General features: G+C 37.9%; 2 protein-coding genes across 3 annotated transcripts; both read right to left on the bottom strand.

Annotated features, from left to right (window-relative positions):
* Positions 1-6,820: 6,820 nt before the first annotated feature.
* Positions 6,821-11,179, bottom strand: LOC112709804 (putative cytochrome c oxidase subunit 5b-like). Its single transcript, XM_025761780.2, has 6 exons — positions 10,606-11,179; positions 10,334-10,422; positions 9,883-9,933; positions 8,590-8,656; positions 8,396-8,475; positions 6,821-7,240 (listed from the first exon to the last, which is right to left on the bottom strand). The coding sequence occupies exons 1-6, from the start codon at positions 10,769-10,771 to the stop codon at positions 7,178-7,180; spliced, it is 516 nt and encodes a 171-aa protein (XP_025617565.1). The 5' UTR covers positions 10,772-11,179; the 3' UTR covers positions 6,821-7,177.
* Positions 11,180-11,303: 124 nt separating this feature from the next.
* LOC112709803 ((6-4)DNA photolyase) lies at positions 11,304-16,145 on the bottom strand. Of its 2 annotated transcripts, none has more exons than XM_025761779.3 (14): positions 15,693-16,145; positions 15,100-15,171; positions 14,941-15,021; positions 14,622-14,792; positions 14,483-14,554; positions 14,212-14,298; positions 13,990-14,088; positions 13,810-13,893; positions 13,424-13,510; positions 12,959-13,030; positions 12,763-12,876; positions 12,295-12,382; positions 12,114-12,209; positions 11,304-11,809 (listed from the first exon to the last, which is right to left on the bottom strand). In XM_025761779.3, the coding sequence occupies exons 1-14, from the start codon at positions 15,996-15,998 to the stop codon at positions 11,625-11,627; spliced, it is 1,614 nt and encodes a 537-aa protein (XP_025617564.1). In that variant the 5' UTR covers positions 15,999-16,145; the 3' UTR covers positions 11,304-11,624. The 2 variants fall into 2 exon arrangements, with proteins under 2 accessions (XP_025617564.1, XP_025617563.1); XM_025761778.3 differs by having other exon boundaries at positions 15,100-15,174; positions 15,693-16,101.
* Positions 16,146-16,316: the final 171 nt, after the last annotated feature.

Consider the following 16,316-nt stretch of genomic DNA (forward strand, 5'->3'; position numbering starts at 1 on the left):
TTTAGGTATTCGACTAAGGGATTCATCCATCCGAGGTTTAGGCCGACTACCTCAAGTACCTCTCGTTCATCTTCTACTTTTGATACCGAGGGCTCTTGGAGGGTTTCTTGAATCAGGCTTCTGTTGTTCCCTCCGGGTTTGGTACTTGCTAACTTGGATAGGGCGTCGGCTCTGCTATTTAGATCCCGAGTTATATGCTTGACCTCGGTTTCCGCAAAGTGCCCTAGGTGTTCCAAGGTATTTTCCAAGTATTTCTTCATATTGGGGTCCTTTGCCTGATATTCCCCACTTATTTGGGAAGTCACCACTTGTGAGTCGCTGTAGATCGTCACCTTTGTGGCGCCAACTTCTTCTGCTAACTTTAATCCTGCAATCAAGGCTTCATATTCTGCCTGATTGTTTGAAGCCGGAAATTCAAATTTTAAGGAAACCTCTATCTGGGTTCCTTTTCCATCTACCAATATTATGCCCGCGCCGCTCCCTGTTTTGTTGGAGGATCCGTCTACATAGAGTTCCCATGTAGTCGGTTTTTCCTCTTGTTCACCTGCGCATTCTGCAATGAAGTCGGCGAGGCACTGGGCTTTAATTGCAGTCCGAGTTTCGTATCTCAAATCGAACTCGGAAAGCTCTATCGCCCATTGAACCATTCTCCCTGCAACATCCGTCTTTTGAAGGATTTGCTTCATGGGCTGGTTCGTACGAACTCTTATTGTGTGAGCCTGGAAGTAAGGTCGTAGCCTTCGTGAGGCTATCACTAAGGAGTAAGCAAACTTCTCTAATTTGCGGTACCTTAGCTCAGGACCTTGTAGAACCTTACTGGTGAAATAGACCGGGTGTTGCCCGACCTCGTCTTCTCTGATCAGGGCTGATGAGACAGCTCTGTTTGCGACGGATAGGTATAGGACGAGGTCTTTTCCCGGTTCTGGTCGGGTTAAGATAGGAGGTTGGCTTAAGAATTTTTTGAACTCTTGGAACGCCTCCTCACATTCCGGAGTCCATTCAAACTGGCATCCCTTCCTTAATAGGGAGAACAGTGGAAGGGATTTTAGTGCCGATCCTGCCAAAAATCTGGAGAGGGCTGCAAGTCGGCCATTGAGCTGTTGAACCTCTCTCAAACAAGTCGGGCTTTTCATTTCTAGGATGGCTCTGCATTTGTCGGGATTGGCCTCAATCCCTCTTTGTGTTAGCATGAACCCTAGAAATTTTCCTGCCTCTACTGCGAAGGCGCATTTTGCGGGATTTAGTCTCATCCCATGCAACCTTATAGTGTCGAAGACTTGTGAGAGGTCGGTTAAGAGGTCGACTTCTTGCTTGGTTTTTACTAACATGTCGTCGACGTATACCTCCATTAGGCTCCCTAGATGGGGGGAAAACACTTTGTTCATCAGCCTTTGGTACGTGGCTCCTGCATTCTTCAATCCGAATGGCATGACCACGTAGCAGTAATTGGCCTTTGGTGTGATGAACGATGTTTTTTCCTGGTCGGGTTTATGCATCGGGATTTGATTATACCCCGAATAGGCATCCATGAACGATAGGTATTGGTATCCTGAGCTGGAGTCCACCAGGGTATCAATACTCGGTAGGGGATAAGGGTCCTTAGGACATGCCTTATTCAAGTCGGTATAGTCGACGCACATTCTCCATTTACCATTTTGTTTTTTGACTAGCACTACATTGGCTAGCCATGTTGGGTATTTGACTTCTCTGATAAAGCCGGCTTCCAGGAGCGCCTGTACTTGCTCTTCTACTATGGAGGCCCTTTCTGGGCCGAGCTTGCGTCTTCTTTGCTGTACAGGTCGGGATCCTGGGTAAACCGAGAGCCTGTGAGACATGAGCTCGGGATCAATCCCGGGCATGTCGGAAGCCTTCCAGGCGAAGAGGTCGGAATTAGCTCTTAGGAGTTCACCCAACCTTTGTTTCAGGGTTTCCCCTAGGTTGGCTCCTATGTAAGTGTTTTTTCCTTCCTCCTCTCCGACTTGTATCTCCTCGGTTTTTCCTCCCGGCTGGGGTCGTAGCTCTTCTCTGGTTCTTGCGCCACCTAATTCTATGGTGTGGACTTCTTTGCCCTTCCCTCTCAGATTCAGGCTTTCGTTATAGCACTTCCTTGCCAATTTTTGATCTCCCCTCACCGTTGCTATTCCTCCTGGAGTCGGGAATTTCATGCAGAGGTGAGGAGTTGATACCACTGCTCCGAGTCGATTAAGGGTGGTTCTGCCAATTAAGGCGTTGTAAGCTGACCCTTCATCGATGACTATGAAGTCTATGCTCAGAGTCCTTGATTTTTCCCCTCTTCCAAAGGTGGTGTGAAGGGGTAAAAATTCCAGTGGTTTTATTGGCGTATCCCCTAACCCATATAGGGTGTCGGGGTAAGCTTTCAATTCTTTTTCATCCAACCCTAGCTTGTCGAAGGCGGGCTTGAAGAGGATGTCCGCCGAGCTTCCTTGGTCTACTAGGGTTCTGTGGAGATGGGCGTTGGCTAGGATCATAGTTATCACCACGGGATCGTCATGCCCGGGGATTATCCCTTGCCCAGCTTCCTTTGTGAATGATATAGTGGGGAGGTCGGGTGTCTCATCCCCAACCTGGTAGACTCTTTTGAGATGTCTTTTGCGAGAAGATTTGGTGACTCCTCCTCCCGCAAATCCTCCTGAGATCATGTGGATGTGTCTCTCAGGAGTCTGCGGTGGAGGATCTCTCCTGTCCATATCATCCCGCTTTCTTTTTCCATGAATGTCCGACCTCTCCATGAGATATCTGTCAAGCCGACCTTCTCTAGCCAGCTTTTCTATCACATTTTTGAGGTCGTAGCAGTCGTTGGTGGAGTGACCATATATTTTATGGTACTCGCAGTACTCGCTGCGGCTTCCCCCTTTTTTATTCTTGATAGGTCTTGGGGGTGGCAGCCTTTCGGTGTTGCAAATCTCTCTGTATACATCCACTATAGAAGTCTTTAGAGGAGTATAAGAGTGATACTTTCTGGGCCTTTCGAGACCGGGTTCTTCCTTTTTCCTGACCTCCCTTTCCCTTTCCCTAGAGGAGGAAGTAGGTCCAGGCCGCGAACTCGGGTCTCTTAACTTTGCATTCTCTTCCATGTTGATGTACTTTTCGGCCCTTTCTTGTACATCACTTAGAGAGACGGGGTGTCTTTTAGATATGGACTGTGAGAAGGGGCCTTCTCTAAGTCCATTGACTAACCCCATTATTACTGCCTCTGTGGGCAGGTCTTGGATCTCTAAACATGCCTTATTGAACCTTTCCATATAGGCTCGTAAAGACTCTCCGACCTCCTGTTTTATTCCCAAGAGGCTCGGTGCATGTTTTACTTTATCTTTTTGGATTGAGAACCTCATCAGGAATTTCCTTGAGAGGTCTTCAAAACTAGTGATGGATCTTGGGGGGAGGCTATCGAACCACTTCATCGCTGCTTTCGATAAAGTGGTCGGGAAAGCCTTGCATCTCGTAGCGTCGGAGGCATCGGCTAGATACATCCGACTTTTAAAGTTGCTAAGATGATGCTTGGGATCCGTAGTTCCATCATAGAGGTCCATATCAGGGCTTTTGAAGTTTCTTGGAACTTTTGCCCTCATAATGTCCTCGCTGAAAGGATCTTCTCCGCCCGGGAGTTGATCTTCTCCTTCATCGCGGGAGTTTTTGAGGGAGGATTCTAGCTGCAAGAGTTTCCTTTCTAACTCTTTTCGCCGTTCCATCTCCTCTTTAAGGTACCTTTCGGTTTCCTTTTGCCTCTCCCGCTCTTGTTCCAATTGCTCCAAGCGGCTATGGACCAATCCCATTAGTTCAGTTACGTGAGGTGGTCCGCCCTTTTCTGATTCACGTCCATCTGAGGAATTTACCTTCGGATTCTTTACTCCGGAGGTGCCCTCTCTGTGTTGATCATTGTCTTCATTGCCATTGCCCATGTCTAGATTCTCTTGTTCAGAATCTGTTTCCACATGGCCTTCTTCGTGGGATCTATCCGCCATCGTTGAGTGATCTCTCGGGTCCCCGGCAACGGCGCCAATGTTACGGTAGGTAACCGGAGATTAATAATATGGATGGCGTTTGGCGGCCCAAGTGTGTGATGGAGGAGAACTCCGGAAAGGTCCGCAACTCGGGAGGCTCCGTCCGACTTGTGCTCGCGAGGGAATGGGGGGTGGTACCTGCAAAGACACTCCGATGCCTAAGTCAGCAAGAGTGTAAGCAGGTCTTAGAGAGTATTGGACTTAGAGATACCTGAAGGGGTGTCAGGGTATTTATAGAGGCGAGCCAATAACCACCGTTGGTGTAGTGCCATATCTTTAGGGTGGTAACCGTCCCTATTATCTTGGGGAGGTTAAGATATGGCTTTATGAGGCGGTTAGAGAGATTTTAGGGGCGGTTACTCATTTGAATGAGTGTTTATCTGCCAGCTAATCTCGCATCCGACCTCTTCTGACCAAGTCGTGGTTGATACCGACTTCTTATGTAAAGGCCGGTACTTAGCTAGGCTCTAATCCTTTAGATTAGGCCTTTTAGTTGGACCTGGGCCTTTATATTGGGCCAGGGTATGAACATAAATATTATCTCTTTCTCCAAAAAGACTGTTCTTGAATGCAAGTTTATATATATCAAAGACATATATTTCTTCAAAATAATTTTCATGTAAGATTATATACATACATAAGAATAACTTTTTTTTTCCCATGAAAATTCAACTCCTATTCTACATATACTAATTAACTTCCTTGAAAAACAATTATATTTAAGCATTAGATCTTGCATATAGCTAAATTCCACAAATATATATAAATGCATAATAAAGAGTTACTATTTTATCATATTTATCATCAAATATGTAAATAATTATTAATATGTACATCATAAAGTATTAATTAATTTAAAAAATAACTGAAAATATTAAAAATACTAGAAAAAACACCATTCAAATCGACGGCAAAATCAACAACAAAACTATCGATAATATTAAAAATCGACGACAAAATCGACGGTCATCATTGTCACTTTTTAACGTGTCGATTTTTTTAAAAGCTAATAAAATCAAGAACTTACCGAACTGTCGATAAATTTTTAATAAAATCGACAACTATTGCGTCGATAATATTATCTAAAATAAATATTTATTCATCAATATTTTGATTTATTAAAATTGACAAAGTTGCTGGCGATAATATTCTCCTTATTTTTTATTGGGTCATATATATACTCATATTACATTATACAAGAATTGTCTAAGATTATATATATATATATATATATATATCCTTCAAATTTTAAAGAAATACAATGAATTCCCAAAACATGCTTTAAATTGAATTGAATATCCTCATAATGTGACTTTGCTTCCATTAACTAAGCTGTAAAGTTTGGTTGATTCTGACAGGAATATTGGAAGCTGGCACCGTTAATAGTCGTCCAAGTTTTTGTGAAATATATGCTAGCTAAAGCATAACATCTTCAATGAGAAAATATGATTCATCTATAGGGAATAATAATATTAGATATAAAGCTATGTACGAAATATTTTTTCCCATAATTCAATGTACATTTGTCACTTCTTATAGTTTCAATTTCAAAGATAATGTAACTATTTCCTAACTACTCATGATTAATAAGATGCTAGAAACGAGCCTTAGAATCTATTCTGTCCCAAATCCAATTACTTGATTGTGTTTCACTAATAATGTTACATGCGTATAAAAAATTAATTCAAAATAAGTTATTATATAAATATACGTAGTTAATATTTTATAAATTTTTTTGTTATTTTACTGTAAAAAATATTATTATTCGACTATTACAAATTTGATTATTCGACTATAATAAATTTAATTATTTAATTAAAAATATATAAATTAATATATATAAATATATGATAACTAATTTAACGATTAATTTTTAGTGTACACATAATATGTTTCACTTATATTTCATTTTTAAGGGAGCTAAAAACGAGAATAGGAATTTTGGGATAAATCTTACTAAGAATTTAGAATATTTAGTTGTCATTTCGGTATTTCAGTACTTACTCTATCTTTCATTCGTTTAGTTTGATTTGGCAAAAGAGGGAGAAAATGGTAGCCTTTCACTCAAATTTCTCTTTTGATTTTTATTGAATGAAGAAAAGAAAATGTGTTGTGTGCAACAGTGCATATTCTGATTTATATGCTTTGTATGAAGCAAATTCATTTTTGATATCCACCACTAAGCATCATTTTCTTTACTCCAATTTAAATGGTCACTAGTCTTGCTTGGGATATGTTTAGTTGAAAACGAAATTTATCACATGTAAATTTTATATATGGTTTACGCATTAATTCCTTCATAAAAAAACATGCAATTTATTTTTATCCATCAACCAAGTGAAATATCACAGGATGGGATAAAATTATAATTACAATAACTTTTGTACATCATATTGTTAAACAAAATAATTTATTGTAATAAATATTTTTATCAAAATAAAGTTAAAACATTCTTTTATTGACACATGAATTATTTAGACAAACATCTTATGCCAATATTAAAATTAGATTCAACAAAATTTTTTATTCATCTAAAACATTGTCCATATATTGTAATATTAATTTCACATCCAAATAGTCTAAGACACTGAAAATTTTTTAGTTGAGTGTAAACAAAATAGACAATGATCACTGACATTGACATTGACATTGACATTATATTCTAACTTAGAATGTGGTTTTCAATGCTAACAAACATTCATATTTTAAGTCTTACTATTTGAAATGTCACTTAAAAACCCATCATATTCTTGTAACATCACTAGTGAGAAAACAACTATAAAAAGCACACACAAGTCTTTAATATGGAAAAATTCCTTATAAAAATGATGCCTTAATTCATTTTCATGGTTTAGGACTTTGGATGCTTAAATCTCCCCTCTATAAATCCAACCTGAGTTAAAGAATCATCAAAGTTGCCATCAATTATTTCACAAAGGCACCACAAGATCTAAAGGGAATTGACAGCTCAAGCATCTGAATAATCACCGAAACTTTCTATCTCAGCAGGAAAGTTGCAACAACACAACAAAGGTATAGACAAATCAAAACCAAACATAGGCTCCAGGATTTTGGAAAGCCCTCTCAGTGTATGCTAAACAATGTCTCTCCATCTTTCTCGAATTTATTCCAGAAGGAAATTTGAAGGATGCAAATTAATGGTGGTGTTCGTCGTCCCCGTGTCCGTAAGGATCTCCGCCAGGTCCCACCACTTCAAGCTGTAATGGCCAAAGAGCATACAATAATTAGTGTCATTCTCTACTGATAATTACAACTACTAATGTTGTTAATTGGTTGCTGGCTTCATTCATGCAAAAGATGCACACATGACAATAGTTTAGATAAAACCTATGCAATGCGTTACTTCAGGTCTGATTGTCCATAAGAACAAAAAGTGGCATGGCGATAACAACAATTTATGTGCCGCTATACGTGTTTGTGGACAAACCATCAGTTTTCAGATACATCAAAGCATTTATGAAACTAGTGGATGAGAACAAAAATCAGATTCCTGCAGCCTTTCAAACTACTTTTGTGGATGTTAACCAATGCTTCAAGAAATCGTTGAGCTGTTAATACTTTTATTAGATTTAAGATGATCTTCAGCCACTAAAAATCTAAAATCTTTGATCTAACCCAAAATAAAAATCCTTGCTGGACTAATAATTTGCTTTTGCAAGGAAAAGGACAGGTAAAGCCGAACTTAGAGCTTTAAATGGTAATGAATAACAATGCCGAGGAATGTTCAAAATAGACACCGAAGATTGAAGGGCCACATTTTCAAACCAACTAATTTAGAATGTTCTTGCAATAGGCTTAAAACACCTAAACCATGCAACAATACCAGATAATCTCACATATCACTAGTCCATGTATTCAGATTGCGGAAATATTAGTTGAAGTTAAATTGTTAAAGGAACTATAAGCCCTAGAACATAATATGCAGAAGCAGCTTCAGTCTGTATAGTCAATAACAAGCAACGGTTGTTGAGAATTCAATGTATACAAGTCCAGGAAATATACTCAGGTTAACAGTAAAAGATAATATTTTGTGATTCTCAACTTGACACAGAAGATTGTGACAGCAAAATATTAAGAGAAAATGACAAATATTACCTTAATCTTTTATCCCGAAGACAAATAAGTGCCTCACCAAATTTAATTACAAATAGGTCCTAACCTTTGTAAACAGGGGACACATAGGTTCTTCTGTACCAGATTCAAACCATTGCTAGAATGATCCATGTGTCTCCCATTTACAAAGGTCACGGACTTACTTGTAATTTAATTTGGCAAGGGATTTATTTGTCTTCGTGATAAAAGATCAGGGACTTATTTGACCTTTTCTCGGTAAAGTGTGATTCTCAGCTTACCACAAAGTACTGAGAGCAAACTGGGCATTCATGAGGCTTGCCTTTCTCCAGCCAAAACCAGACAACATCATGCTCATCCTCTGCAATCATGTTATTCACCTTATCAATGTTGTAATCAAAATGCAACATATTTTTATGAATTTGTAAAGAAGCTAACAATCAAGGACACATTTAGAAAGACTAGGAGCACTCACCACCTTCACCTCCTGGGCATCCAACTATCCTTCTATCATAGTAAGATTTAACAACAGCTGGTGTTTCCTGTTTGACAAAACCAATGACAAAAAGTAGATATTGATGTAACATTCTTCAAAACCATTATAGTGAATATTATCACCATGCCAAAAATATATTATGGCCAAAAGAATCATTATTAACCTTTGGGGAAGAAAGTAGGAAACATGAATATTAGATGCATAGCAGACATTTCCTTGCATCAACAATGAATGTAGACAGGAATTTATTTTTATTAAAAAAATAAAAACCAACCTTAGAAAATCTCACAAATGATTCAACACAAAAAGACATAAACACATCAAATCGCACAATAGATGAGGTCCCTTGATTGATTTTCTGCATTATGCTTACTCTTACTTAGTCTACCATCTTTACATCCTCATGCCTTGTTGGATTGCAATTGCTTATAAAGAGGATCATAACATCAACAACAAAATTCAAAACAAGCAACACTTTCCTTGTCCCACTAGGTGGGTCATTACACCTCAAGCAATGCCATAGCGTTCTATCATAAATTATATTTACATTTAAGGAATTAAGGCATTATCATCTAAATCTCTTTCGTTAATTTCACCTATTGTATTTATTTTCTATGTCTCCGTCTCCCCCTACATCTAGCTATTGGACTGTGATCTATTTAATCCACTATCCTGATTGGGACCTCCATAGGTTTTCTCCATACATTACCAAATAACCAAAGGTGAGATTGCATCATTTTCTTTCCAGTAAGCACTATATCAACTTTCTAGTGTGTCCACTAAGGCACTAACTAATCTAACAGCATCACATCTCTGAAACTTAGGAATTACTTTCTTGTTGACTCACCATTCAATATTCGGTCCCATAACATTACCAATTTTATAGTTTTGCGCAAAAATTTATGCTTGATCCTTATTACTACATATTTTAATCAGAAAAAATAGCTTAAGCACTTCTCCCCATTAACCACCCATCTAGAACCTCATTGTTTATCTCCCCCTCTATTTCCCATCATATTGGATAATTGATCCAAGACACTATAATCTTGTAACCTATGTAACTAACAATTCTAATTTTCTTCCTAAATTGGAATTTATATAAACTAACATTCCATATGCTCCATTTTTCTTTGACATATACAAAAACCATTATTTATCCATCTGCATTCCTAAGAATTTCCCAAGAAATTTTCTACAATTACAAGAAATGTCATCTAGTTAATAGTTATAGAGAAAGAAGACCAGGGGAAAATAGCATGCAATAACACCAACCTTTGTACCGAAAGGACCTTCAGGATGATCTATTTCAAGGATATCCCTCCCCTGACAAAACAGAAAAGAAATTAGATATGCTCTTAAGGTGCCGAAAACACATTACATTTACAAATCGGTTTCGCACACATAGACCAAAGCTCTTTTGTTAAATTCGTCAACACTTAAACTATATGCTTATCTGATCACAAAACCGGCTAATTATAAAACCATAAATGCCCCAATTCTTAGCCCCAAAATTAGGGCACATAAAAGAGTAGATTTTTTAAAACACAAACAATATATTTTTTTTTTCCTAATCACAAAATTCAGAACAAAAATTACAAAGGTACCCCCATTTGGCATTTCAGCTATTTTCAGAGAAACCCAACCACCAGAAAAGTTACTCAACACTTCATTCAGAACAAAATTCAAAATTAAATGAAGGAAAAGAAAAAGGAAGAATAGTTACCTCAAGATCAGCCTGAATCTCCTCAGCTTCGTGCCCAGTAGCAATTGGCATTACATCCTGAACAGTCTTCTTCACTGCTTTACCATCATCTGCCACAAGCCCACAACACCATTAATCCTCACCAAAACTAAATAAATAAACACACTTTTTCTTTTCTTTTTCTATACCTTTTTTTAAGCAACATTTTGGGGTCATAATAAAGATTGTTGAAAATAAACTATTCCTAACACAGTTCTAAGAAAATCATGAGCAAACAGTGGAGGACGGAGTACCAGATTGGGTGGAGAAGTGGCGGGAGAGGAGGGTGGAGGAGTGGGAAGCGGTGGCGGCAGTGGCGAATCTGGCGGCGGCGGAAGCAGATCGGGGAGTGGTAGATGAAAGAGGGGCAGAATGGGAAATTAGGGATTTGAGGTTAGAAGAGAGTAGCCTCCGCCACATGGTTGATGGTTGATCTCAGGTCACGCCCCTTTTATTGATGGAAACGGCGTCGTTTTGAAGAGCAATGGATGCAGATTGCTGAAGCTGGAGTTGTTGCCGTTCTGTGTTGAGTTGTTCGCAGACCGAGAGAGAGGGTTGAGTCTTGGACTAGAGTAGTTTACTAGGGGATTGACTTGGCACGTGAGAAGGGTTATGTGGCACGTGCCACAGGAATGGAAAGTGCAAATCAAATGCAATTTGCCAATTTCCAATGTGCTATTAGCTGGGACATAAAACTAACCACTGTTTTTGTTGTTGCTAATTGGAGTTTCTTATGGAAATGGAGGATTCCATTCCATCTTTGGAATTTTACTGGTTATTTGGTTGTTTGCTCTCCCAAGTTACTCATTTAGTAATTACTAATTAGGCATTTTCTTTTTATTCCTTTGGTGACTTCAAAGATTAGCCTTTTGTTAATTAAGAATTGAAATAATCTAATGGAGATCTTTACCAATTTTTAGAGGTCAAATCAATCCAACAAAGATACTCCACATTAAAGCAAGTTAATTCAGTTGAATACAGTAGACAACTATAAAATTACAAAGATGGTGTCCCCCTGTTTAATGTTCATACAATATTATAACATTCTCTAACTACTAACTAGTTTGTAAAGTTAGAATACTACTTTTCATGGAATTAACAACGTTCCCCTGACTACTACAATTTGAAATGTTAGCATATATCACAAGGATGTGATTAAAAGGCAAAACAACATTCTAAACATGCATACTCTTGAAATCCACAGCAAGCCATCAGAAAGAGAGGAAAGGGGGAGAAAAGAGGGGGGGGGGGGGGGAGAGGTTTTGAAATTTCACTAGGCTAAACCAGATATGTTTCTAGGTCTCTTGGCTTTTGTCTCTTGTTCTTTACCCTCATCTAGTTTCCTTCTCAAGTTTTTCAGATCATCTTCATTAACAACACCATCCAGTTCTTTGCTCAGTGCATACGCCTCGCCCATTTTCCTTTTGCACTCTTTACTTGCAGAATCATGCAAAACAACTGAAACAAAACCCATGGAGAATAAGAAAGGGATAATATGGAACCTCGTACAGTTCTGTCCAACAACAGAGATGTTAAATTTGAATAGGAAAAGTGTTCCAAGTTATCCTTTCTGGCCATTAACATCCATACATTTGTAGAATATAATCACACCCAAATAGTGATCTTTTGAGAAACTTCAAACTACCTAGAGGAAGTAACATCGATGATAAATCAGAAAACATACAAAGCAGGATACGCATGACTTGCAGTGTAAACTATAAAGCCTTATTGAACATTCACTAACCGAAGCAACAGAACTGACCTGGCTTTGGGTAGTCTTTGCCAATAATGCAATTTGCTTTGGTCTGAATGCTTAGAGGAGCACTCCATGGTTCATATATGTACTGCCTCGGCATATCTGCTTAAATAATTTCTTATTAACACGTCACCTTATTTGGCGAAAACTGACATGATGATAGAACACAAAGCAATGCTAATCATACCTTTTAAGACAGGGAGAAAGTGTCTAATGTAGTCACCATTAGGGTCATACTTCTTACCAAAGGATGTCGGGGAGTAAATACGATTATACTGGTCATATGATGCAATACACAAGAAAAGATGTGAGTGCAAAATACAAGATTCAAGCTCTGAAATTTCAATAACTAATAACAAAATACAGATAGGAAGATCACCAACGAGCATCATTGTCAGAAAAACAAAAAAGAAACTAGACGAAAACTAATTCAAGAAGGAGCGCCAGTGAGCATTAACAGGGGGAAAAAAGAAAGCTGACATAAATCCAAGACATCTACAATATTATACTATATTCACTTTAAAAACCTAAGATGAAGATTAACACTCAGAATTATAGATAAGACAAAAAAAATAGAGAAAGAAATGGATGCAATAAAGATTCTATTTACAAGTTTGAAAGTTGAAACTAACAACTAGCAATGTATAATTCATACCTGATAAAAGAAGGAAGAACATGAGAGCCACAACCAGTTTCCATTATTAATAGCCCAATCTGCATCGATCAGAAGCCTCTCAAAGACATCACGTCCTCTCTCCCAGTGAACAAACTGTCAGCAAATACAAACAACATTGGTACAGAATAAGGGAGCATATAAAGTTCAGCATGTCTAAAGGATTGAAATCATATACCAGATCACCTCGAGTTAGAAAACACGCAACGCAATGACGTGCCAGATGATGCATCCAACCCCATTGATGTAGCTACAACAGAAGAAAAGATGGATTCATATGTATCCCCGAGTGAGAATAGAGATGGCCAATTTATCCGTTAGAGTACTGCATTCCTAAGATGGGTTCTCAAGGAGATTTCATATATTAAGCCAAGACTGTGAAATTGAGCTTAGTCTTCATACTCTTCACACATATGCGTGCGCGCACATGTCCCACTTTATCTCTTCCAAACTGAATTTAACTTTCACCTAAAAGTTACAATCCTTTATATATTGGTTCTTACCAACTAAAAATAACAAATTGTTGACTCTTTTGAGAATATCATGCTTTGTTTTTTTCATTCACACTAGTAATTTGAATAGTTTGCAATAATAGAACTAGTGCTTCTCAATGCATCATTTAAAATGGATGCAAAGCTCAAACCTGGACCATGATAGCATCAATCCATGGAAATCCTGTGCGACCATTCCTCCAAGCCTCTAACAGTTTATCATCATCCTTCCAAGGAATCTACAACAATATTTTTCAAACAATATTCATATCTATTAAGAAATTGTGTCACGTTGGCTTTTGACAAAGAAGTAGTGATCTGAGGACAAACTCACAGTTGTTGACAAAAATATTCAACATATCAACAAGTACAACACAAAATAATAAAATCTTGAAGAATAAACATAAGGGCCAGATAACCAGTTAGCCAAATCTATCTTTAGATGTGGAAGTGTTTTTATATCCAAATAAACAATCCTTATCATTGAATCAAAGTTAAATATTCGTATGCAATATAAATTAGCAAACATTTATTCTACCTGTTTGCATATCTTGTTGTCTTTCATCCTATCAAAGTTTGGAGTTCCAAAAGCTACTGTGTAAAAGAAGTCTCTCCACAATAACTGGAAATGTTGACAACAGGTAACAGCTTCAGTTTCTTCAAGTTATATAGATTTTGGAAAACAATGCAAGACTTAAATTGGGGAAATACCATTTACCTGTCCTAGAAGAGACACAGGTGGTGATGTATGCTTCGGCATGGTTTCATAGACATCTTGAATCTGCCGGTAGAAATATCTGGAGGAAAGACAACCAAACTGCCCAGGAAATTAATAAAAAGCAAGAAATACAGAAAGAATCTCGAGATTATGTCATGATTTGCAATTGAAAAGAACAGAAAAGGTCAAGTTGAAAATTCAATATTACATAATTTGACTTACTTTTAAGTAAGGTGATAAAACAGTTGTTGCGGGCTTAAGAAATGCAGATGGATTACCCTTTGGTTTCTCAAACTTTGCGACCCATGCCTAAAATCATATTTAACAAAAAAAAAAAAGTTAAGATAAAACAAGCTATAGAAGTACGTTATTATAAATTACATGCATTTGATCTTTCAGCAACAAACAGCAACTTTATATGTTAATGATGAAGTGACATCACAGCATGGAGCTTGCAACTTTTCATTCTCTAATGCTAGAATGCAGAAATTACCTTGTCTTTCATGCATTCTGCCAGCCTCTTCAACGCTTCCGATTCACCGCCTTTGAAAGGAGAGAATTCATCCTGAATTTAACATATCTCATTTGGTGCTCGTGAAGAGAGCTAATCTAATCTAAAAAATGATATGTACCTGTTTAGCATCTCCATATCCAAGGTCTTCGATTGTAGGAACCTCAGAAATATCACAGCTCCCAAGAATACCAATGGGAGGAAGCGAAGAGTGTGTGATTGTGAGAGGTGGCGGTGGTTGCCCCGCAATTTTGGTGAATGATTGATAAGTAAGTGGTGGCTTCCCTCCGTTCTAATTTTGGCAGTAACAGAAGAAGATGGACAAATGAATCATCAGTTAAGAGAACCATAATGCGAACATTGTTGAGGGACTATTCACTCATGCAAATAAAATTCATCAATTGTTAAATTGCAGAGTATTGTTCAAGTATTAAATTTACCCTCTCTATAATTTCTGTGGGATTGAAGAGTGTGTGACTCACAGGAGAGAAAACCTCAATCCCAGCTCCAAGTGCAAAGTTCTGACAAAAGAAAAATTAAAAATGAATAAACAATAAGGAGTTGGTTGATCAAGAGGCCAAAATCCAAGCAAACATTACCTTTACTTTAGTATCTAGAGCCTGATAATATGGCTCAGTGTCATACTCAAAACATAGCTTTCTGACGTTCCACTGCTTCAAGCAAAAGAACAAACAGAAATAAATACCTCAAAGTTTGTCTCTATCCTCAGAATGATTCCAAAAGGGAGAAATAAAAAATAAAGAAAGTGAAAAAGCTAAATACCCTTATAAAACAAAGATAAGGAAAGAAACCTATTTTTGTTATTCAAACTACTTTGTGTTTGAAAATAGTTAGATAATATTATTTTGAGTTTAATTTTCGTGAACTGTAAATGTAAAACTCATCCAATAAGCTTTCATGCTCATTATCTAAGAAACAACCAATTTCTTTTATCTACTTAACAACAACGATTTAAATGTCTTCGTGAAAATTATTTGCATTGAGTAATTAAACCCTAAATCAGTTTAATTTTGATACACTGAACAATTATATACCATCAAATTATCATACATTCAAGCAGTGATTATGAAATTCAGTTCCTCTTGCGATATGACAATTTATAATCAGATGCAGCATAAACATGAACAATTGAATGACATAAGAATGTCGAAGGAGCAAATGCAGTAGCTACCTCCTTCAAGCAGCGAATGAGAACTTCGGCAGGGTCACCCTTAAGAACCAATAAACGCGAGCCAAGGTTCTTGAGGCTGAGATCCAAGTCCACAAGACTCTCCAGCAAGAACTTGATGCGGTTAAGACCCGCGCGCGACGAACCGGGCGAGAATGAGGTCGGGTCAGGCTCCATATAATGCGGGTCCACCACGAATAGCGGGTAGAGATGAGACGCCCCTTGTGAAGCAAGTTGTAGCGCCGGGTTGTCGTGGATCCGAAGACCTTTCCGAAACCACATCACCGATGAACCCGACCCGGATAACATTGTAACGAAGGAGATGATAGAAGAGAAGGGAAACTATGTTTGAATCTATTTTGAGTGTTACGGGTTATTGTTACGTTCGCGCCTTTTTACGTGAACAAGGGTGGTTGGTTTCTAACGTGCGCTGCAAGTTGCAATAACTAACCAAGTTCGATGCAATTGCTAGTGTGAGATGTGGGTTTTGCCACGTAATACTGTGGAGGAAATTGTTAAGGGTCCATCGACTGCCACGTAGCTTCTTTCTCAGCCACATAAGATCGGTAGAAACTCACAGTTGTCTACACATGAAATAACTAGTTGAAAATGGGTAAATATAATTTA

This window comes from Arachis hypogaea, chromosome 9 (assembly GCF_003086295.3).
Source record: "Arachis hypogaea cultivar Tifrunner chromosome 9, arahy.Tifrunner.gnm2.J5K5, whole genome shotgun sequence".
NCBI classification, from domain to species: Eukaryota; Viridiplantae; Streptophyta; class Magnoliopsida; order Fabales; family Fabaceae; genus Arachis; species Arachis hypogaea.